The 23,338-nt window shown below is 42.8% G+C and overlaps 1 protein-coding gene across 1 annotated transcript in view; it reads right to left on the bottom strand.

The window, feature by feature from the left end:
- Positions 1 to 18,613, bottom strand: part of SPTLC2 (serine palmitoyltransferase long chain base subunit 2) — a 110,811-nt gene extending 92,198 nt beyond the window's left edge. Inside the window, exon 1 of the mRNA XM_046008510.1 lies at positions 18,406 to 18,613. Within this exon, the coding sequence (XP_045864466.1) occupies positions 18,406 to 18,534 (129 nt within the window). The 5' untranslated portion in view covers positions 18,535 to 18,613. The remainder of the gene's footprint in view (positions 1 to 18,405) is intronic.
- Positions 18,614 to 23,338: the final 4,725 nt, after the last annotated feature.

Below are 23,338 nucleotides of genomic sequence, written 5' to 3'. Positions count from 1 at the left end.
GACAGCCATGTGTGCACACCCTGGCACATTTTCAGCTCAGTGGCATCCCATGCACTTGGGCAGCGAGGTTGTGCCCCGGAATCACCGCTCTCCCTTGCCACCCACATCTCCTCTGGAGCACTTTCTGACCTCCAGATAAGCATCGTGGCACAACAGGGGATGCTGCGGTCAGGAGATCCGAGTACCACGGCAGCTCTGCCAGATTCTGCTCCTGGGTCCAAGCGCTCTTCCTCCTCTGACCTGTTCTGTAACTCCGTGCCCTCCACACGGTTCTGGAGTGGACAGCGCCTGAGGGGCTACCGGTTCATATCACTTTCGCTTCTCTGTGGATGGTCTCTGATACATGGGGTAGGCCCCTGGTGGCCACATCTGTGCAGCAGGACCGTTTTCCTAGGTCCTGACTGACTGGCACGGGGGTAAGCACCTATGCCAAAAAGAACCTAACAACCTTCTCTCACGGGATTTAGATTTCAACAGGTTAAGAGACTGAAGGGCACTAGACCTCGAACATCCTCAAGAAAAGGTCTGTAAACTCGTGCTGCTGAAGTCCCGGGTGCTATGCTATTTCCTGCCTGACTTTTCTGAGTTATTCGTCAATTCTACCTGACTACTCCCTCCTTTTATTTATTTTTTGCATGCTTATCATTCTTGCAATAAATCACCTTTTGGTTTAGATAGGGTCAGTTTCTGTTGCTATCAACTGAAAAAAATTACAAGGTATTGAAGGACATGAGATTCTCATTGCCTGCCCTAACTAAACTGTTTCCAGGTTCCCATTAATACACATGAAGACAGACCAAAAAAAGAAAACAAAAATCTGAACTAGTATTTTTAAAAAGGGCAACAGAAGACCACAGATCAATAATGCCAAAACACGTTTGTTTTCCAGCGAGCTTTGGAAGCACTTTTCAGCCTATTCTACAGAAGATACTAATTGACAAAAAGTAGGGAATTTATCCTGACTGCAAGAAAAAATGTGGACTCCCTACTTTTCAGAAGTTCCCCATGGAAAAAAGAGGACCCTTCTGGAAATACATATTCAGAGTGTGGAAATTCAGACAATATCTGTCTGCTAACGTTGCCTAACTGCAGAGAACATGCTCATAACCATTAAATAAGACTCTTTCATGGTTGAAAAATCATAAACCGAAGGGGATATGATAGATTATTTAGTACAAGAGCTTAAGAAAATTGACTATTTAGGAAAACAACTATAGAAAAAAAACTTAGAAACTTAGAAAAAAAACTCCTCACACTATACTATGACACAGATGGCTAACTGGCTTCCTATGGACATCCTCCCTATCTCCCCTTTAGTAATAGAACCTCAGTTTTAGCTGGGTCCATGGACACCCGGCTTACAGTCTACATCTCCCGATCTCTCCGGCAGCTAGGAAGCCATGTGATGAAATTCTGGCCAAAGAGGAAATGAACAGAAGAGACAGGTACCAGGTCTGGATTACATCCTTTAAAACAGCAATTGCTCTCCTTCCACTTCTCTCTCCTGGTGGCTCGCAATGGAGATGTGGTTGAGACTGAGATGTGAATAAAAACATCCTAAAAGATTAAGGAACAACAAAGACAGCTCATAATCTACCCACCAAGTGCGACCAGTCTACCTTCAGACTTTATGGAGAGAGACTGTGTGAACAACTTTATTTTTATGTCATATTTACAGCAACAAAAACCAAAAAAATAAAAAAATAAATGCTTCTAGGTTAAAATTAATAGGTAGAGGCAAGCCATCAATTTCACAGAACTAGATAAAACAACATAGATTACTTAAAACAAGAAATAGTTTTAAAAACTATTTAAACTATTAAACTGCAGGTCCATGCAAACCAAAGAGGGCAAGATATACTAAAATTCCAGAGAGGGAAGAACCTTTTCTTAGTGAGCTGAAATTGCTAGTCACTTTCTCTCCGGGTAGTATTTGCAGAATGTGAGCATGAATGATCATAACTGGGTTTGCCAAGAGAAAGAAAAACCAGTGGAGCTTATGACAGCTCTATAGCATGGTGTGACAGACTAAATTCTAGCACAGCCCCAGATGCAAGGCCAGTTTTCTGCACAGGACACTTACCAAGTGCTAGAGAAGCTGGAGAGCTGGACTAGAAAGGTGACTTGAAATCAACCATAACCTTACAATGCTTAGCAGATAAAGTCATAGTAAAGGGAGGGGTCTGCACAAACACACAGTGGATCCCATCGTTAGACATCCTTTCTACCAAGGAGCTCAAAATCAGCATAATCATCTCATTCTTTACAACAAATATTTCATCTCTGTATGTCAAAGACTGTACTCTGTACTGTAAAATAAAAATAGGAGATACTCCGGGGTGCTTGGCTGACTATGCCAGTGGAGTGTATGAGTCTTGGTCTCGAGGTTGTGTGTTCGAGCCCCACACTGGGTATAGAGACTACTGAAAAATAAAATCTTTTTTTAAAAAAGGAGATAAAGGGGCGCCTGGGTGGCTCAGTGGGTTAAGCCTCTGCCTTCGGCTCAGGTCATAATCTTAGGGTCCTGGGATCAAGCCCCACATCGGGCTCTCTGCTCAGCAGGGAGCCTGCTTCTCCCTCTCTCTGACTGCCTCTCTGCCTCCTTGTGATCTCTGTCTGTCAAGTAAATAAATAAAATCTTTAAAAAAAAAAAAAGGAGATAAAAAGGGCATTGGGTGGCTCAGTGAGTTAAGCCTCTGCCTTTTCGGCTCAGGTCATGATCTCAGGGTCCTGGGATCAAGCTCTGCATCAGACTCTCTGCTCAGTGAGGAACCTGTTTCCCCCTCTATCTCTGCTTGCTGCTCTGCCTACTTGTGATCTCTCTCTGTCAAATAAATCAATAAAATTTTTTTTAAAAAAAAAAGAGAGAGATAAAAAAGTAAGAGATAATCCTAGTATTCACAAATTCTTGAGTTTTTTTTTTTTCCACCAAAGGATGCAAAGAACAGCATGGTTTTTGAGATAAAAAAGAATAAGGAAACTATTTTAAAGAATATTGACAAAAGGGATTTATATTTAAATATCCAGGATAAAAAATACAAAGTGAAAAGCATTTTTTTTTACAAGTGATTCTTACTCTTCCTCTTCACATGACTAAATGACAACACCAAAGACTAAGCAATCTGTCCAGTCATAAGAAAACTCAACTCAAAGTTGGGATTAGAATCCAAGTCTTTACATTTTCCACTTATTGCCATTTCTTAGTCATATTTCTGAGATTTTCTGGATTCAGTTTTTCTTCAATGATTTCAGAAATACAACAACTTAGTCTGATCATTTTAAATCATCATTAATATTAGAATTTCACTTTAAACTCACCCTTTGTGCTCCTTTTTTGCTCTCCACATAGAATTAGCTAATTTTGCCATCCATATTACTAGCTATACTTGGACTGAGGTAAGTAGTTATATGAGCATCCTCTGTTAAGAAAATGTCTGTTTTTAGGAAACCAGAACACTAATTTTGCTGTCCTAGAAATAACCTGCTTCCTTCGCCTCTATACAAGCCAAGCCTGTACAGGAGGTGATGAAGATACTGTCCTTTAGCAAGTATGGCAGCTTTCTGACAGGTAGCTCTGTTACAGTCCCATCGGTGATCGCAGACGAGGTTTCTCAGCTCAGCCTCAAGACATTTCAAATCAAGGTGAGAAAGGGAGAAATGGCAGAAAATCAGGCTGACAGGTTTCCCCTTCTCTGAGGGAAGCACTCAGCATCATCTCTCAGCTTAGACCTCTCATAAGACAATGGGAATGGGAGTTACAGAAGTCCCACTATTGGCCACGCTGCTCCTTAGGAAGAACTAACAGAAAGGCGATAAAATAGAGTGGCTCTGTGCCATTTCCGAACCACTGGACCATCAATGGCCTGTTCTTATTCCTCCTCACAAGCTGTCACCACTACCAGGACTGCTCAGGGAGCCCCTACGGACTTTAATCACCTGCAAGCCCAAAACACTAACAGCTGTGCTCTGGGTGTCTTTAATGGCACATGTATCACAACCTGTTTCTTGTGGATGTTTACGTGATTTGGGGAAAGCGTTTTTTGTCAGCCAGCAAGTACACAGGAAATAGCATACTGTAATTAATACAAGCAAATAGATAAAAATCTACACAACACATAGTTTTATCAAAAACTTAACAATTAGCTTATAGGCTTTCGATCTTATTTTTTCCCACTAAATAAAACATTCAAGTTATCATTCATTCATTCTTTCATTTATTCCGCAGATACTTACTGAGCCTCTACTATGAGCTAAGCATGATCTGAGTGCTAGAATACAGTGCCATACACTCCAGTGGGAGAGGCAGACAGTAAATAATCAAGCAGATATACAATAAAATACCAGGCAGTTTGTACATTCTATAACAAGGGAGAAAAAAATCATGGCAAGAGGAAAGCATTTTAGACGAGGTGGCCAAGGATAACCTCTCCAAAATAGGTAAGGGGTAGGCAAAATCTACATGGAAGTGGGGAGAAAACTAAGGAGAAGTTTTCCAGGCTGAGCTAACATGAGGACACAAGCCCTGGGGCAGGTGCACTCCATGTGTTTGGGGAAGAGCAGAGAGGCCCGCCTGGCTGGAGGACAGTGACCTGGCAGGACATCAAATTAGAAGTATTAGATATTAGAGCCAGATGATACAGGGCCTTGTAAACCGACAGAAATTGTCTTTTGTTGTCAAGTGATAAGAAGCTCTCTGGAGAGCATCATGCTCTGACTCATGTTTAAGCAGTTCCCCAATTCTTTTAAGAAGTTTGTCCTTCTTAAAAGGACAAGTGCTATTTTAACCCTTTTCCCCAAAAAGTATAAAAGTGACCCTCAATTTGGTGTTTATCATTTCCATGCATTTAAAAAATACCTTTCCTTTTAAAAATAAATCTTTTTTTAAAGATTTTATCTTTTTTTTTTTTTTTAAATTTATTTGACAGAGAGAGAGACAGCGAGAGAGGGAACACAAGCAGCAGGAGAGGGAGAAGCAGACTCCCTATGGAACAGGGAGCCGATGCAGGGCTCGATCTCCAGGACTCTGGGATCATGACCTGAGCCGAAGGCAGACGCTTAACAACTGAGCCACCCAGGCACCCCCAAAATAATACCATTCTTACATAAATACATAGCCATAAATAATACAGTATTGCCCTGCATGTTTTTAATCCTTATATACATATCATACTGTATGTATCTTTCTGCAACTTTTGTTTAACAATGTGTCTAAGATTTGCCCATGTGTATAATACAGATCTAGATTAATCTTTTCAGTGCTGTATTCACTGTAACAATATGCCATACTGGTTTTTTTTGTTTGTTGTGGGGGTGGGGATGGGTGGCTAAGTCATGCTCCTACTGATGAAAAGCTGGATTACTTTCAACTTTTTGTTCTTATGTTTTTACAGTAAACTTTCTTAAACACGTTTCCTTGTGCCATGAGCAGAATTTCTTTGGAAAACCATGTGACACAGGTTGAATCGATCCTCCCAAAAGTAATGTATTGAAGTCCTAAGCCCCAATACCTCACATATTACATGTACATAAGGTTGATATAAAAATGTTCTTTCTTGGGGTGCCTGGGTGGCTCAGCAGTTAAGCCTCTGGCTTCGACTCAGGTCATGGTCTTAAGGTCCTGGGATGGAGCCCCACATCAGGCTCTCTGCTCAGCAGGGAAACTGCTTCTCCCTCTGTCTCTGCCTGCCTCTCTGCCTACTTGTGATTACTTTCTCTCTGTCAAATAAATAAATAAAATCTTTAAAAAAAAAAAAAAAGATGTTCTTTCTTAGTGTAAGCTGGAACAAAAATGTTTGAAAACCTCAGCTGCTGTATATACCCAGAGACAAACTGCATAGGGTAGTCACTAGGAATGTCTATTTCAACTTTTATAGAAATTGCAGATTGTTCTCCAAGGCAATTGTACCAATTTATGCTAAAAGCACCTGTATAAAGTTCCCTTTGCAACATCCCATTGTCAACCTTTAATATGATCATATCTTTTTTTTTTTATTTGACAGAGAGAAATCACAACTAGGCAGAGGCAGAGAGAGAGGAGGAAGCAGGCTCCCTGCAGAGCAGAGAGCCCGATGTGGGGCTCTATCCCAGGACCCCGGGATCATGACCCGAGCCGAAGGCAGAGGCTTTAACCCACTCAGCCACCCAGGCGCCCCAATATGATCATATCTTTACAGCTTTCAAAAGCTACAGATGAAAAGTAACTTAACTGTTTTTTTTTTTTAAAGATTTTATTTATTTATTGGACAGACAGAGATCACAAGTAGGCAGTGAGGCAGGCAGAGAGAGAGAGGGGGAAGCAGGCTTCCTGCTGAGCAGAGAGCCCAACATGGGGCTGGATCCCAGGACCCTGAGATCATGACCTGAGCCGAAAGCAGAAGCTTTAACCCACTAAGCCACCCAGGTGCCCCAAGTCTCTCTTTTTTTTTTTTAATGTTATTTTTTCAGTGTTCCAAGAGTCATTGTTTATGCATCACACCCAGTGCTCCATGCCTTCCTTAATACCTACCACCAGGCTTTCAATTCTAGAACATTGGATATCTTTGCATTTACTTAGATCCTCTTAAATTTCTTTCAAAATGTTCTGTGGATTCCAGTGTGCAAGTCTTGTACTATTTGTTAAATTTTTTCCAAAGCATTTTCTTTTCGATGCTATTGCATGCAAAAGTTTTATACAGTCAAATCTATCAACCTTTATAATCCGTGCTTTGGTGCTTTTAGGAAAGTCACTCTATACTCTAAGGTCATAAATATTTTTTCCTATATACTGAGTTTTATATTTATTTTTATTTTCACATTTGAGTATCTAACAACCTGGCATTAATTTTATAGACTGGTGTGAGGTGGGGATTTTTTTTTTTTCTTTCTCCATATAGAAAAAAATTTTTTCTTCTTTTTCTATCTTTTTTCCCCCTTCTTTTTCCATATAGAAAACCATCTGTCTCAGCACTGGTACATTCCCCACTGATGTGAAATGCCACCACCATTATCTATCAAACCCCATACTCATAGTGTGCTCCTTCTGGAATAGAAACTGCCACTTTTATTATAGCTTTATGCTAAGTCTTATTATCTAATAAAGGTGATTCCTCCTCCCTAATTTCTCTTCCTAACTGCCTTCGCTCTTTCTGGTCCTTTGCTTTTGCACGTGAATTTTAGAATCAATTTGTCAGGAAAGAAAGAATGAAAAAGAGAGTAAAGGAGAGAAAGAGAGACAGAGAAAGAAAAACCCAAAACATTTAGAGGGTAGGACTCTGCACTGGAACTGCCTTGACTTAAAGATCAATTTGAGGAAAGTGACATTTGATCCACATTTTCACCAAAGCATTTTAGGAACCCAAGATGATTCTGTGTTACATTATATTTTGAGATCTAGTTTAATTCATTTAAAGATGAGGTTTGGATCACTTAAATTGTTGTCAATTACACTTCAGAAGTCAAAAAACTTTAAAAAATATCTCTAAAGCTTCCTTTAAATTAATTTAAAAATGATATTCTGATTCTGATCAGAATCATATATATACACACATACATATACACATATACTTTCTGAATGACGCTACTTTTAGGCATTTATCCTTATGAAAAATCAAAAGTGTGAGATATATAAAGTGTTCACATATTGAAAATATGGGAGAGGGGTGGGAGGTTGGGGGAACAGGTGGTGGGTAATGGGGAGGGCACGTTTTGCATGGAGCACTGGGTGTTGTGCAAAAAGAATGAATACTGTTACGCTGAAAAAATAAATAAAATGGAGGAAAAAAAAAAAAGAAAATATGGGAGAAAGTCTACACATCATGCACAGGGATTCATTAAACAAATTACACTATAGATTCATATTATGGAATTTATATACCCCTTAAAAGAATGATGTTTGTCTTACTGATTGGTGATAAGATATATTAATGATATTAAGCAATTTATTTTATGTAAAATTGTACCCCCTCCCTGCCTATTACACATATACAAATGTATATATATTTGTATATTTATGTATGTTTGTGTGTGTGTATTTGTCTAGCAGGATATACATCAAAATGATATAGTGGTTATCTCTGGCTTGTAGAATTTCAGGAGATATTTATTTTCTTTGTACTTTAATGTGTTAGTTTAACGTTTTGCAAGTATGATGTCTTTCCAACTCTAGTATTTTCACATAAAACTTCATCTAAAGTATGTTGACTTTAAAACAGAAACACTATGGGGCTCCTGGGTGGCTCAGTCGGTTAAGCATCTACTTCAGCTCAAGTCATGATCTCGGGGTCCCAGGATGGAGCCTGGCATCAGGCTCCCTGCTCAGCAGGGAGTCTGCTTGTCCTTCTTCCTCTGCTCCTCCCCTAACTTGTATTCTCGCTCTGTCAAATGAATAAAATCTTTAAAAAAAGAGAAAGAGGGGTGCCTGGGTGGCTCAGTGGGTTAAAGCCTCTGCCTTCGGCTTGGGTCCTAATACCGAGGTCTTAGGATCAAGCCCTGCATTGGGCTCTCTGCTCGGCGGGGAGCCTTCTTCCCTTCCTCTCTCTCTGCCTGCCTCTCTGCCTACTTCTGATCTCTGTCAAATAAATAAATAAAATCTTTAAAAAAATAAAATAAGAGAAACACTACATGTGTCCATTTTAAATTTTATTGAAAATATGCAAATGTCCCTACTGGGTATTTACTCTACAGATAGAAATGTAGTGATCCAAAGGGGCATGTGGACCCGAATGTTTATAGCACCAATGTCCACAATAGCCAAACCATGGAAAGAACCTAGATGTCCATCAACAGATGAATGGATAAAGAAGATGTGGTGTGTGTGTGTACACACACACACACACACACACACACACACACACAATGGAATACTATGCAACCATCAAAAGAAATGAAATCTTGCCATTTGCAACAACATGGATGGAACTAGAGGGATTATGCTGAGCAAAATAAGTCAATCAGAGAAAGACAAATATCATATGATCTCTCTGATATGAGGAATTTGAGAGGCAGAGTGGGGGATCTGGCGGGTAGGGAAAGAAAAAATGAAGTAAGATGGGATCGGGAGGGAGACAAACCATAAAACACTTTTAATCTCACAAAACAAACTGCAGGGGGGAGGGGGATAGGGATAGGGTGGTTGGGTGATGGACTTTGGGGAGGGTATGTGCTTTGGTGAGTGCTGTGAAGTATATAAGCCTAATGATTCAGACCTATACCCCTGGGGCAAGTAATACATCATATGTTAATAAAAATATATTAAAAAAATAAATAAAGCACTGAATTCTTTAAAAAAAAAGAAAATATATCCAAATGTTCAAGAAATAATCAGTTAAAACTGAAAAAATATAAACCTTTTTAGATACGTAAACTCTGATGAGGAGTGTAACACAGATACTATTTTCCTTAAGGACAAACTCTCCCCCTGGAATTTTTAAATCCCCATAAGAGGGTTCCTGGGGTCACTGTAGCATTGGTGCCTAGCCCCATGCCAGTCAGTCAGGACCAGGAAAACGGTCCTGCTGCACAGATGTGGCCACCAGGGGCCTACCCCCGTGTATCAGAGACCATCCACAGAGAAGCGAAAGTGATGTGAACCAGGTAGCCCCTCAGGCGCTGTCCACTCCAGAACCGCGTGGAGGGCACGGAGTTATAGAACAGGTCAGAGGCGGAAGAGCGCTAGGATCCAGGAGCAGAATCTGGCAGAGCTGCCCTGGTACTTGGCTCTCCTGACCCCATTGCGCCACGATGCTTATCTGGAGGTCGGGAAGTGCTCCAGAGGAGATGTGGGTGGCAAGGGAGAGTGGTGATTCCGGGGCACAGCCTCGCTGCCCGAGTGCACGGGATGCCACTGAGCTGAAAACGTGCCAGGGCGTGCACACGTGGCTGTCTCCGTTTCTGAGTTTTCAACGAGGAAAATCACATAATGTCAAAACACGTTTGTTTCCCAGCGAGCTTTGGAAGCACTTTCATCCCATCCACAGAAGATACTTACTGACCAAAAGTAGGGAATTTATCCCGATTGCAAGAAAAAATGTGGACTCCCTACTTTTCAAAGGTTGCCTGTGGAAAAATGAGGACACTTCTGGAAATATGCGTTCAGAGTGTGGCATAACCTGTGACATGTTGAATTTAAACCCCGCAGATGTTACCAGTAATTTCTGAACTGCCAAGTCTGGTAGCTTAATAGAGTAAGATACACCAGGCTATACCAACTAACTAACTGGGACAGTCATTTAAAGAGTCTGGAATTCAGTCTTATTTAGAACATGATGATCATATTTGCCCTGCAAGGCCCTTGTGAAGATCAGACAGGTGAAGAAGCATGGGGGGGGGGGGGTGTCTTGGTCACAGATCACAGTAAAGAGTACCTATTGTAATTACACATTTGGTCTCCCACCACCGAGATGCTGCCTACCCCTCCTAACTGAAACAGCCTCCCTTTCCTTCTCATACTGCTTCCTAATGCTTCTGTTCTCATGATCAACCTTCCCCAGCAGTGTCTGTGTCTTCCAGTAACATTATGATTCCCCAATATTACACCCTTCTAGCCTCCTCTTCTTGCTTAATGCCGTCTTCTATCTGCTTCACCAACTTGTATGGCTTCAGCTATCACCCATCCATTCCTTCCACTAAGATTTCCTGAGTTCCTATCACATAGCAGGCACAATGCAATATGGCAGTCACCCCCATTATCCACGTGTTCAGTTACCCATGATCAACCACAGTCTGAAAGCTGATGATCCTCCTTCTGACATATCATCAAAGCTCAACAGCAGCCTTAATGCTGTGTCACAATGCCTACGTCATCCCCTCACTCCGTGCCACCATGCAGGCATATGACCATCTCGCATCATCATAAGAAGGGTAAGTACAGTACAATAAGATATTTTGAGAGACCACATTCACATGACCTTTATTACAGTATACTGTTTTAATTTTCTATTTTATTATTAGTTATTATTGTTACTCTCTTACTGTGCCTAATTTATAAATTAACCTTTATCATGAGTATGTATATATAGAAAAAACACAGGGTTCAGTACTATCCGCTATATACAGTAGGTTCAGGCTTCCACTGGTGGTCTTGGAACATATGGCCTGCAGATAAAGGGGGCTACTGCAGTAAACTCAGTTGTTTGCTGAAAGGGCTTACTAATTAGGCAGCGAGAGGCTTATTTAGAATAAGTCAAAACCTTCACATGTGAGAGGTCAGTACTTTATCTACACAATAGTTTCTAAACTTCCCAGATTACAAAATTTGTTGAATACTTTCCCCAAGCTCAATATGCATTATTTGGAATAAGGCTGGGTCATACCCACAGTCTCAGTACAGCTGCATATTTCACTGTTACTCAGAAATGATCAGAAAGCAGCAGCCTGGTAAGAGAGACCTCATTAAAAAATTAACCCCCAACACCAGGGATTATCACAATCCTTTAGGATCCTGTAGCACACATGGATTATTTCTATAATCAGAAGCAAAGTATTTTAAAACAAATGGAAAAACAGCAACCTGAACCTTTATAATGGGCCTTAAAGGTAGCCTTAAAAACAACAAAAGTTAAGATAAATTTTCTGAGATTAAATGTGTGAAGAGCAAGGACATACTTCATCATCACAAACTACAGACTATATTACGGAAGCCTTCTTAGGAGCTATTCAGAAGGCAACTGACTTCTGAGACCACAAACCATGTATTTAATCAAGTAAGACACACCCACTCAGAATGCAAACAGTCTCTACCCATCCCTCTCAATCGCCCATTCTGCCAATGAACACTACTTCTTTCTTTCAAAAATTGAATCTAATTGAATCTCAACCAATTAACTATCTTGCCTAGAGCACTATGAAGTTTCTAGGGCACCTAGGCCAACCCCAAAAAGTGGGTAAGTTTGCTTTCTTTGAACAGGCAAGTTTTAAAATACTATCTTTAGAACACAGCAGTTTATATATTAAATACTGGTCTCCTTTCCCAAGAATCTGTATTAAAAAGAATTCCTGAGTACCTCAAATGACTCTGGCATCTTTCAGATCTAGCTAGCAAGATGTGAGATGTTCTTCTTAAAACAAAAAGCATTCAAAACAAAGATCTAGTCCCACAGCTGTAGTTACAACCTTATTTCTGCAAAATCTTGAGGTCTTAGGATGTCTCACTGGGACTTCAAAACTTGAACAGGTATCCAGGCCATTCTAGATACTCCTCCCATTCTTGTCTCCTAACTAACTTTTCAGTTACTGTTTCCTCTCAGGGGAAACAAAAGCTGGTGGCTCTTTAGTAAAGCGCCCTTCGTTATTTATTCACTTGCCTCCTTCTAGGTAGAAGGAGCAGTGCCAGCTCTTCGCTCTCTCTGCTTTGCTTGTCCTGAAGAACTTGACTTGTGCCCCACGTCCTCCTTAGAATCTTACCTAATTTGGCAGCTAGAAAGCTGTCATCATTCTAATATCTCATTAAAATTACTTCTTTTTTTTTTTTTTTTAGATTTTATTTATTTATTTGACAGAGACACAGCAAGAGAGTGAACACAAGCAGGAGGAGTGGGACAGGGAGAAGCAGACTTCCTGCTGAGCAGGGAGCCTGATGCAGGGCTCGATCCCAGAACCCTTGGATCACGACCTGAGCCGAAGGCAGAGGCTTTAACCCACTGAGCCACCCAGGCACCCCTAAAACTACTTCTAAAGGGAACAAAGTTAGGCTCAAAACAGTCTCAAAGGCAGGTAGTTTCTTTCCTTCAATACTTGTTAACTAATTAAGGAAAGTAAAATTCATGTCCAAATCTCAAAAGCTTTAGAAAGAAATGGAAGATCTTTTAGAAAGTGCTGTAAGGGTCCTGGGATAGAGTCCTGCATCGGGCTCTCTGCTCGGCAGGGAGCCAGCTTCTTCCTCTCTCTCTGCCTGCCTCTCTGCCTTCTTGTGATCTCTCTCTGTCAAATAAATAAATAAAATCTTTAAAAAATAAAAAGTGCTGTAAATAAGGAGCTCTAAAACTAAAAACAGTATTATATCTTAGGTGCAACTAAAATATGGCATTTATTTAATCAAACATTAAATCCACAGTTTAAAAAAAACTCTTGTAATTAAAATCACTGAACATTGCAACATGCTGCTGAAAAAATTTCCTGCAAATCCTCTAGAGGTCTTTAAAAATAGGATAGACTCATCTATCAAGATTAGTTTTAATAAAGTCCTACAAAAGGATAATGGGACTGAGTTATATAAACCCCTATAGGTTTCTTCCAGCTCTAATTTTGCCAAAGCTTCCAATTCTAACTCTTTCAGTTTCCCTAGTGCTGCCACCTCAAATAAAGGCTGACCCTCCTCTCCTCTGGATGGCAAAGGAGGAAAAATCACTGCTTTATTGCTCCTCTTCCTTGTGCAAACTCTGTGTGTACCGTCATCATTAAAAAACAGTAATGGCTGCTGTAAAAAACAGAACCCAATACTGTGACACTTCTAAACTCTCAGAGCTACCACACTCCCAGCACTTCTGACACCTGATGGGCGGGCAGTTTCCACTCCACGAAGCACTTCTGTGACACCAGCTGGTGTCAATTTAACTCAGTTCTGACACACTCTACTCGGAGATAGTGTCAGATCCCTCAAGTGAAGGGCCTGGTCCCGCAAGACGGCTCCCCGCCCCACTCCTGCTTCAGGTGCCTGTGGCCAAGTCCAGGCTGTTCCCTGCCCACGGAACCCATAAGCTATTAACCAGGTTCCCACCACTTCCTCCTCTGGTTGATAATTTGCTATAATGGCTCACAGAACTCAGGAAAACTATTTACTTACTGTTTCCTAGTTTATTATAAAAAGACGATAAAGGATACAGATAAACACCCAGACAGAAGAGGTGCACGGAGGGCAAGGTGTGTGGGAAGGGGCTGCCACTCTCCTAGCATCTCCGCAGGGTCAGCAACCTGGAAGCTCTCTCAACCTGGTACTCTGGGGATTTTTATGGCGGCTTCGCCACACGGGCATGAACAATCATTAACTTCCTTTCCAACCCCTTCCCCCTCTCTGGAGAATGCAGGGTGGGGCTGACAATTGCAAGCCTCTGATCTGGTCTTTCTGGTGAGCAGCCACCATTCAGAAGCCCACCCAGAGTCACCTCACTAGAGCGAAAGACACTGGGTCACCAGGGAAATTCCAAGGGATTTAGGAACTCTGTGTCAGGAATAAGGGTCAAAGACTAAATATTAGAACAAAAGATGTTCCTAGTATTCCTATCACTTAGGAAATTACACAAGTTTTAGGAGCTCTGTGCCAAGAACCAGAAGCAGAAACATATATGCATATTTTTTCCCTATCATCTTATAGCTACAATGAAGAAAAAAAAAAAAGAACCAGAAAATAACAATTGTTGGTAAGGATGTGTAGAAATTGGAAGCCTTGTGCACTGTTGATGGAAATGTAAAATGGTTTATTTCGCTGCTGTGGAAAACAGTGTGGCATTTCCTCAAAAAATTAAAAATAGAATTAGCATATGATCCAGCAATTCCAAGTCTGGATATACATCCAAGAGAACTGAAAGCAGAGTCCTGAAGCGATATTTGCGCACCCATGTTCAAAGCAGCATTATGCACAATACCTAAGCCGTGAAAGCAACCCAAGCATCTGCTGAAATAAACAGCTAATCAAAATGTGATATGTACATACGATGGAATATTATTCAGTCTTAAAAAAGAATGAAATTCTCGGTTAAGCGTCTGCCTTCAGCTCAGTTCATGATCCCAGAGTCCTGGGATCAAATCCCACACTGGGCTCTCCACTCAGCTGAAGTCTGCTTCTCCCTCTCTCTCTTTCCCTCCCCCTTGTTCATGCTTGAGTATTTTTTCTCTCTCTCTCAAATACATAAAATCTTTAAAAAAAAAAAAAGTAAGAAAAGTTTGATACACACTGCTAGATGGATGAATCAGGAGAATATCATGCTACATGAAATAAGCCAGACACAAAAAGAAAAACACAGTATGAATTCATTTCTATGAGGTACTTACAGCAATCAATTCATAGAGAAAGAAAGCAGAATGGTGGTTTGCCAAGGACTGAGAGGAGAGAACGGGGAGTTACTGTTTAATGGGAATAGAGTTTCAGTTTTGCAAGATGAAAGAGTTCTGGAAGTGGACGGTGGTGATGGTTGCACAACATGACGAATGCATTTAAAGTCACTGACCTGCACACTTACAAATGGTTAAGACGGTAAATTTTATGTCTGTTTTACCACTGTAAGAAAAAACTGGAGGAAAGAACCCAGAAAACAAAAACAGCAGCGTTGGTTGTTTTATAGACCCTTTTTTCTTTTAAAGATTTTATTTATTTATTTATTTATTTATTTATTTATTCATTTATTTGACAGACAGAGATCACAGGTAGGCAGAGAGGCGGGGGGGGGGGCGGGGGGGGGTGAGGGAGGGGAAGTAGGCTCCCCACTGAGCAGAGAGCCTGATGTGGAGCTCAATCCCAGGATCCTGGGATCATGACCTGAGCCAAAGGCTGAGGCTTTAACCCACTGAGTCACCCAGGCACCCCTTATATGCCCTTTCTACCACAGGATCTATTTACTCAAACTCTAAACCCAAATCCAACAAAGAGCAAGCACATATAATCTATACCTTCAAACAAGAGAACTCTTGAGAGTGTGAAAGAATCCTAGAAGCTCCTAACTTCTCTCCTGTTCATTAAAAGACAAATGGTGGGATATGTGAGGAAATGAATGTATATCCCAAGCTTAAAAACTCTAAATTCAGGGCACCTGGGTGGCTCAGTTGGTGAAGCAACTGCCTTCCGCTCAAGTCATGATCCCAGGGTCCCTAGATCAAGTCTGCGTGGGGCTTCCAGCTCCATGGGGAGTCTGTTTCTTCCTCTGACCTTCTCCCCACTTATGCTCTCTCTCTCTCTCCCCCTCAAATAAATAAATAAAATATTTTTAAAAACCCACAAAACTCTAAATTTATATTTTAGTTAAAAGATGACACACACTTGCACTCTTAACATCTTATGTGTATTTTTATGGCATAATTGGCAACATTTCCCCTAGAAAGTAGGGGAAAATAAATATGGGTTGGTGCACTATCACTGTAATTGAAACAAAACCAACTTAAAGTATTTTAAAGATACTCTTGCTCCCATGAAGTTACCAAAAACCTCTCTTTTACTTAAGAAAACAAAACAAAAACCTAATAGATAGTAGTCCTCATATTCATGTACAAAGCTATATCCCTAAAGTCTTTGTTTTAAAGATTTTTATTTATTATTTATTTGACAGACAGAGATCACAAGTAGGCAGAGAGGCAGGCAGAAAGAGAGGAAGGGAAGCAGGCTCGCTGCCGAGCAGAGAGCCCGATGCGGGGGACTCGATCCCAAGAACCTGGGATCATGACCTGAGCCGAAGGCCTCTACCCACTTTGACCCACTGAGCTACCCAGGTACCCCAAGTCTTTGTTTTAAAAACACTTGTGACAAAGAGTTTTCTAGAAGTGATAACTGGAAGCCTAACCATTTTTTCAGGCATTCCAGTAGACCAGTCTTCCAGATGCCACCACAGTGACTTGAGTGGAATTTTTCACTAAAATACACTAGAAAAAGTCAGCCAGATGTTACAGTCATACACATTTTAAAATTTCACTTTAGCAACCTGATATGTCTTCATCTTACTATTAGCTGGCAACCTCTAAAGAAATATCGTACCTATAAATGTTAGACTATTAGAGACTATGGGAGAAATTTACTATTAAATCAGAACATAACTCCTATGTTAAATGTAAAGAGCTCCTAAATACAAAACTCCTCTGAACACCTTTCTCTTGATTTCCTTTTCCCTATTAAAAAATCATAATCCGTTCCTTCATCTGCAAAGTATTTTCTGACTCCCACCCATCAGGTTTCCCTGTTACATTCTTTATCACAGCAAATTTATCTTATTAGCCATTTATGTTGCTAAAAACAACAACCCCTTACACAGCCCAAAATGAGAAAGTTCTTACACTTCCTCTCTCACTCAATTATTTCTTTAAAAATGAAAATAAATCTTTGGAATCTGTGCATTATGGTGCTTTCAACCTTACACCCTCAGGGGAGGTCAAGGCTCTTTGATGTGTTTTCGCTACAACTCTCACAGCCTTGCTATGTTAACATGACCCAGAGGAATGATTTTATTTTCTGTTTCACACCAAGCAGTAACAGGCCTATCTATCCCATCTACTGACTGGGGGGAGGAAGCTGCTACATATCTATATTAATGACAAATTAAATCACAATAGTCACACTACTGCTTTGGGGCAAAAAAACAAAACAAAACACGTTTTCCTTAATATCTAAATGGAATTTATAACTATTAAAGTCAACTGCAAATCTTACAACACTCTTCCAGCAACACTGATCTTTTTCTCTTTTTAACCAGTTCGTCTTTAAAAACACATTTCAGGGGCGCCTGGGTGGCTCAGTGAGTTGCCTTCAGCTCAGGTCATGATCTCAGGGTCCTGAGATCCAGTCCCACGGCTCTCTGCTCAGTGGGGAGCCTGCTTCCCTTCCTCTCTGCCTACTTGTGATCTCTGTCAAATAAATAAATAAAATCTTTAAAAAAATAAAAATAAAAAATAAGAACACATTTCAGGAGAATCTGTCAATCCAGAGAACTGGAAGGCTGTTTCTAATTACTGTCTTCAATTCAAACCTTTTCAAAATATTTCAGAACTCCCCGGACTTGGTTGGGATTCAGCCTTGGTTAACTGGTATGGAGACTCATCACAAGTCACCCCCTGGGTTCAGCAAGCCCCTTGGGTGACAGCACTCTCGCTCACAGGGACCACCTAACTCAACCTGGAGCCCGGGATGGGGTCTCACACAGGCTGAGTAAGACCATAAGGCTAGTGAGGCACCAGCCGGGGTTCACTCTGCCAGATGTATGGTCCAGTGCCTTGCTTGCAGAAGGGCTAGGTATACGGTAGGAAGAGACCTGGCTGTTGATCCGTCTGGTTCATTATCTAACTTTCTTGGCCTCCTGAGGACCCTGAGGATGGTTTTCCTGGGAGGGTTTCAGGACTCTAAGAGGAAGCAACCACCTCGAGGACATGAGGCGGGAGCCTCGAGAGAAAGAACCAAGAGCCCTCGAGTGGACCCTCCCGGAGGGCCGGCGTGTATTTCTGGCCAGATCGGCGGGAGGAAGGTACTCGGACTCCGAGCAGAGCCCAAACCTCCGGAGGCCGACCTCCGACGCGGCGACACGAGGGAGCCCCCACGCCGCCCTTGAGCCTCCCGTCTGGCGCAGGCCCGGTCAGCTCCGGGACACCGCCGCCAGCACACCTGAGCCGCGCCCGGCGCCCGACCCCGCGGACGGTCACCGCGACCTCGCCCTGCCCGACCGCCCCCTCTGCTGGCTCCGCACGGACGCAGCTCGCGGGGTCCCAGCCCGCTACCTCCGGCTCAGTCCGGCCCCACCATACCTGGCCGGCGGCGGCTGCGGCGGCAGCGGCGCTGCTCCTCACGTACCCGTTCCGCACTTCCCCGTTCGCCACGCAGCCGTTCGCCCGCAGCGGGCGGCGGCAGCAGCAGCCTCCAGGTTCCGGCCGCATCGTCCCGGCAACACCAGGCGCAGAGCAGGCTCTGTAGGCGGCGACCCAGGCGGCGGCCGCTCCAGTCCCGCTCCGCACCCCACCCACCTCCCCGAAACCGGAAATGGCTGCACGCCGCCGCCAATTACCGGCCCAGCCGTCACAGGGGGCGGGGCCCGCTCCCGCGGAGGCGGGGGCTCGCCCGGGGCCCGGCTGCCAAGGGGAAATGGGGCGGGGCCGGACAGGAGAGACGGGAGCCTGGGGACTGCTGGCCAATCTGGAGGAGGGGAGGCGGACCCCATGCTGCAGTCGGGCCAGTCACGGGCGACAGCAAAGGCGGCTCGCTGGTGTCGAGGAGGGGGTCTGAGGAGGGCTCGGCGGCTCCTCGGTCCACGCAGAGGAGGCGGGGCCCAGGAAGAAGTCGGCCAATTAGAATGTGAGGAGAGGAAGCGGGCTGAGCCCTGGAGTCCAGAGCGGGTTCCCGGGTTCCCCTGCACAGGTGGCGCCCTCTCTGCCCTTGCCTCCGGGGAAGTTCTGGGATGGGAATCCTAGGCGGTGACATGGCTCCTTTATTTAATCAAGGAATGCCTCTGTGGGTATCTATAGAATAGCATTTTTAGCATTCTCTCAACATTCTTCAGTACGCTGCGTACATCAGCACATTTCTTAATAATTCGGATGTCTCTTTGCCCTTCACATCTGTCCCTAATCAGGATTTTCTGTACAATTTCCTTTAAAGAGTACTTCCTTGAGAGTCAGGAAACCTGGTCTCATTCCAACTCTGCCAATAACTGAAAGCCATACCTCCGGTATTTAGCCACTTTGGGAGCCAAATTCTCTAAAATAGAGTTACTACTTCCTGTTTCATAGGCTCACCTATCATGATGCTGGCCCATAGTAAGAGCATAATAAATATTGTCCTGCACCCCTCGAGTTCTATCTTCCCATAGGGGTTAGAAAGGAAGTGGGTCTATATCATAACAAGAGACTTTAGGTTACCTACAAAAATTTAGTGTCGTACTTAAGAGTATTGACTCTGGAGGTGCTCTGGATTTGAATCCTGGCTGTGCCACTTACTAGCTGAGTGAGCACTATGTCTTCCATCTGTTCAGTGGAAATAATAATAGTTGTCCTGAGGATTTGCATTAATATATACAGAGTATTTTGTACAAGACCTGGCCACTGGGGGCGACTGGATGGCTCAGTTGTTAAGCGTCTGCCTTCAGCTCAGGTCATCATCCCAGAGTCCCGGGAACAAGCCGCACATGGGGGCTCCCTGCTCCATGGGGGGCTTGTTCTCCTTCTCCCTTCCCCCTGCTTGTGCTCCCTTTCTCCCTGTATCTCTCTCTGTCAAACTAAACAACAACAACAACAACTGGTCATTAGTAAAAATTCATTAAGTATTGGTTATTTTTTTTAAAAGATTTATTTATTTTAGAGAAAGAGAGAGTGTGAGGGGGGAGAGGCAGAGAGAGAGAGAATCCTCAAGCAGACTCCCCACTGAGCATGGAGCTCTACTTAGGGCTCAATCCCAAAACCCTGAGATCATGACCTAAGCCCAAATCAAGAATCGGATGCTCAACTGACTGGGCCACCCAAGCACCCCAAGTGTTGGTTATTTTTAATTGCTGAATGGGCATATAAGAGCTCCTGCCTTCTTTCCCCCCATCTTTAGGAAAGGGACTGGTAAGCTATCAGCTTTTCATGGTTTAGGAGCTAAACAATCTCACAGCAAGTGGACAGAGCAGACACCTTCTTTGAGTCAATAAACACTATGATCCCAAAGAGCATAAATTTGTGATAGAAGTATGAGGCTTATAGAAAAATGTGTGGCTTACACCTCATGGCGCTTGCATTCTAGTGAGAGAAAAGACGGCCAAGTGTTAACACAAACAGCAACAAAAGGTCTACAGAAGGCTGGAGTTCTGATGAGGATGGCTGGACTGCAGTGACAGGTCTAGACTTTCCATACAGAAAGTCTTTCAGGGTAGGAACTGGTTGGAAGCAGGGATAAGGGATTTAACTGAAGCTTAGATAGTAAGCTGAATGAATTTGGGAAAGACTTGGGAAGATGTTGTAGGATGAGCTTAATCTTCAAGGATGCGCAGTATTTGGAGAACTGGGAATGAGGAGTAAGGGGAGGGTGTTCCCAGGAGAGGCAACCTTCAGCAGGTCAGGTAGAGAGGTTGAAAAGAGCAAAGCCTTCAACTGGAGCCTAAGAGTGAGGACCAGCAGCTGGATTAGAGGAATCCTGCTAGCCAGTCCCTCTCTCTGGAGGGCGGGACACAGGTCCTTGTCTTGTTCTGCCACTTACTCACCATTTGTGGTCTTGGATGAGTCATGCAACATCAGCCTTGGTCTCCTCACCCATCTTACAAAATTAATACCTGTACTACTTACCTCACAGGGTTTTTGTGACCATCAATGATATAATCCACACATGATCTGATAACCTTGCACAGCATTGCTAAATCACAAAAGGATGCTTTAGAAGGCAGTAGGCAACTCCCCAGACTCCCTGCAAACAGGAAACAGCTCCTTCCAGACGCATAAGCCACCTCATCACCATTTTACTGAGTTCATATGCAAAGTTTTGGGTTAGGCACCAGGTTACAAGTCTTCCTTCAAGATTGCTCAAACCATTCCAACTGTAAAACCTTACTTGAACTCCAACCTCCTCACAAAATTAGTCTCTTTCTTCACTGTGAACTTTATACACACCTGTGTAAGCAAGAATGTGTCACATTATTTTGGGATTTTTTTTTTTTTTTGAGAGTGAGATTGCAGGGAGCTTCAAAGCATGAGCTCCATGGTCACACAGAATTGGAGACCCAGCTCCAGCGCTTAAAAGCCTTGTGACTTTGGCAAAGCTACTTGACTTCCCTGTGACTGAGTTCCCTTGTCTGTAAAATGAAACATACCTCATAGAGTTGTTGTGAGAATGAAAAAAGAAAAGCATTTAGTCCCAGGGCCCGGCACATAATAGTTAATAAGTGCTGGCAATCATTTGTTGACTAAATGAGTTATTTGCCAAATGAAGGAAGGAATGAATACATTTCTACTCCTGACTAACAGAGAGCAAGCTCCTTGAGGTCAGGAGATTGTCTAATTCATGTCTGGGTTCCTAGCACCTAGCACAGTGCCTGGCACATAGTAAATATTCAATAAATGTCTGATGAGTAATACATGGACAAATGAATGAAAATCTGGCCCTGCCTCCAAGGAGATTTCTATCACATGTGACTGTGTTAAGATTCTTGTGATTGCAGCTAACATAGGTCAATATTAGAAAACTTCATCAAGAAAGGTAAAATAAAAAAAAAAAGGTAAAATAATTGCAACGCTCCTCAAGATAGGGAAGTGTGGGGACTCAAAAATCCCACACCTTGGCAAGAGAAAATTATAGGCCTTCCTCATAACACCAACCCACTTGTGAGGCTTAGCTCTCAGCTACCTACTACTTTCACATTCCTTAGGTCAAATCTATAAATTCCCACAAAAGAAAGATCTGATTGGCCCAGCTTAGGGTGAGACATCTAATGTTCGCCCAGTCCATGGTGGTCAAAGCACAAGGTCAAGCTGCTGGAGGTGAGGAATCAGTTACAGAGAAGGAGGAATTGCTGCAGAGAAGAAAGGACAGCCCTATCACCGTCCGCTACTGAGAACTAGAACCTGGGAATGAAAAGAACAAGTAACAATCACTTGGAAGGAGCGTTGAAGGAGGAGGCTGCCAATATAGCATTTAAAAAAAACCTTTTTAAGTAAACTCTATGGCCAATGTGGGGCTTGAACTCACAACCCTGAGATCAAGAGTTGCCTGCTTTACCGACTAAGCCAGTCAGGCACCCTCAGTATAGCATTTTTAAAGGGCCAAGCAAGACTGCCTAGAAAGAGAAATGAAATGAGAGAAAGCAGGCTATTCAGTCAGAGGAGCAGGCAGCCTGCACCATCAGGAGTCTTGGTTGCCCACATACAAGTTAACACTGGCTGACCGACACAAAAAGTGACTCATTGGAAGGTTATTAGGAGCTCAGTGACATGGTTGAAGGCTGGAGGCCTGGGCTTAGAAAAAGTCCCAAGTAAGAAGATCTTCAGAGGGCTGGGCAGCAGGGGAGTCAGGAGGGTTTATGGCAGAAACTGTCTGATAAGTATACAACCATCCAAAGAAATGACCTCCAACCACTTTTACTATCTTGGGTCACTTGTCCAAGAGTTAAAGTCCCAGGAGAGAGCATCTGATAGGCTGAGTCAGGTCACATGGATCCATATGGGGAGGGGCTGAAGGGGGGGCAAACAGAAGGATAAAGTTCCTTTACTTTCACGGTAAGAAAAGTCACCCTCCCAAAAAAAAGGTGCAAAATGAAGAGAGGTGATTTCCCGAAAGTAAATTGGGAACCTCGTAGAAAAAGGGAGTGGACACTAGGTGGGCAGAAATGATGAACATCAGTTAAGACTGCAGATTCATAAGGGGGAAAGGGGCCTTTAAAAGTACTCTGTTTCATGGGACACCTGGGTGGCTCGGTCCAGTTACGCTGCTGCCTTCGGCTCAGGTCATGACCCCAGGGTCCTGGGATCGAGTCCTGCATTGGACTTCTTGCTCAGCGGGGAGCTTGCTTCTTTCTCTGCTTTTGCCTGCCACTCTGCCTGCTTGTGCTCTCTCTCTCTCTCTGACAAATAAATAAATAGATAAAATCTTAAAAAAAAATAAAGGTACTCTGTTTCGGTCCAAAAACTAGGGTTGGATAACAGAGGTAATTATCTGATCCTGGCCCTGAGATCATCACTTGGTCTTTCCTTTCCAAACATTTTTTTACAAGATTTTATT

Source organism: Meles meles, chromosome 6, assembly GCF_922984935.1.
Source record: "Meles meles chromosome 6, mMelMel3.1 paternal haplotype, whole genome shotgun sequence".
Classification (NCBI taxonomy): domain Eukaryota; kingdom Metazoa; phylum Chordata; class Mammalia; order Carnivora; family Mustelidae; genus Meles; species Meles meles.
Note: the sequence above shows the minus strand (reverse complement) of the source record. Positions and strands in the feature narration are given on the sequence as shown.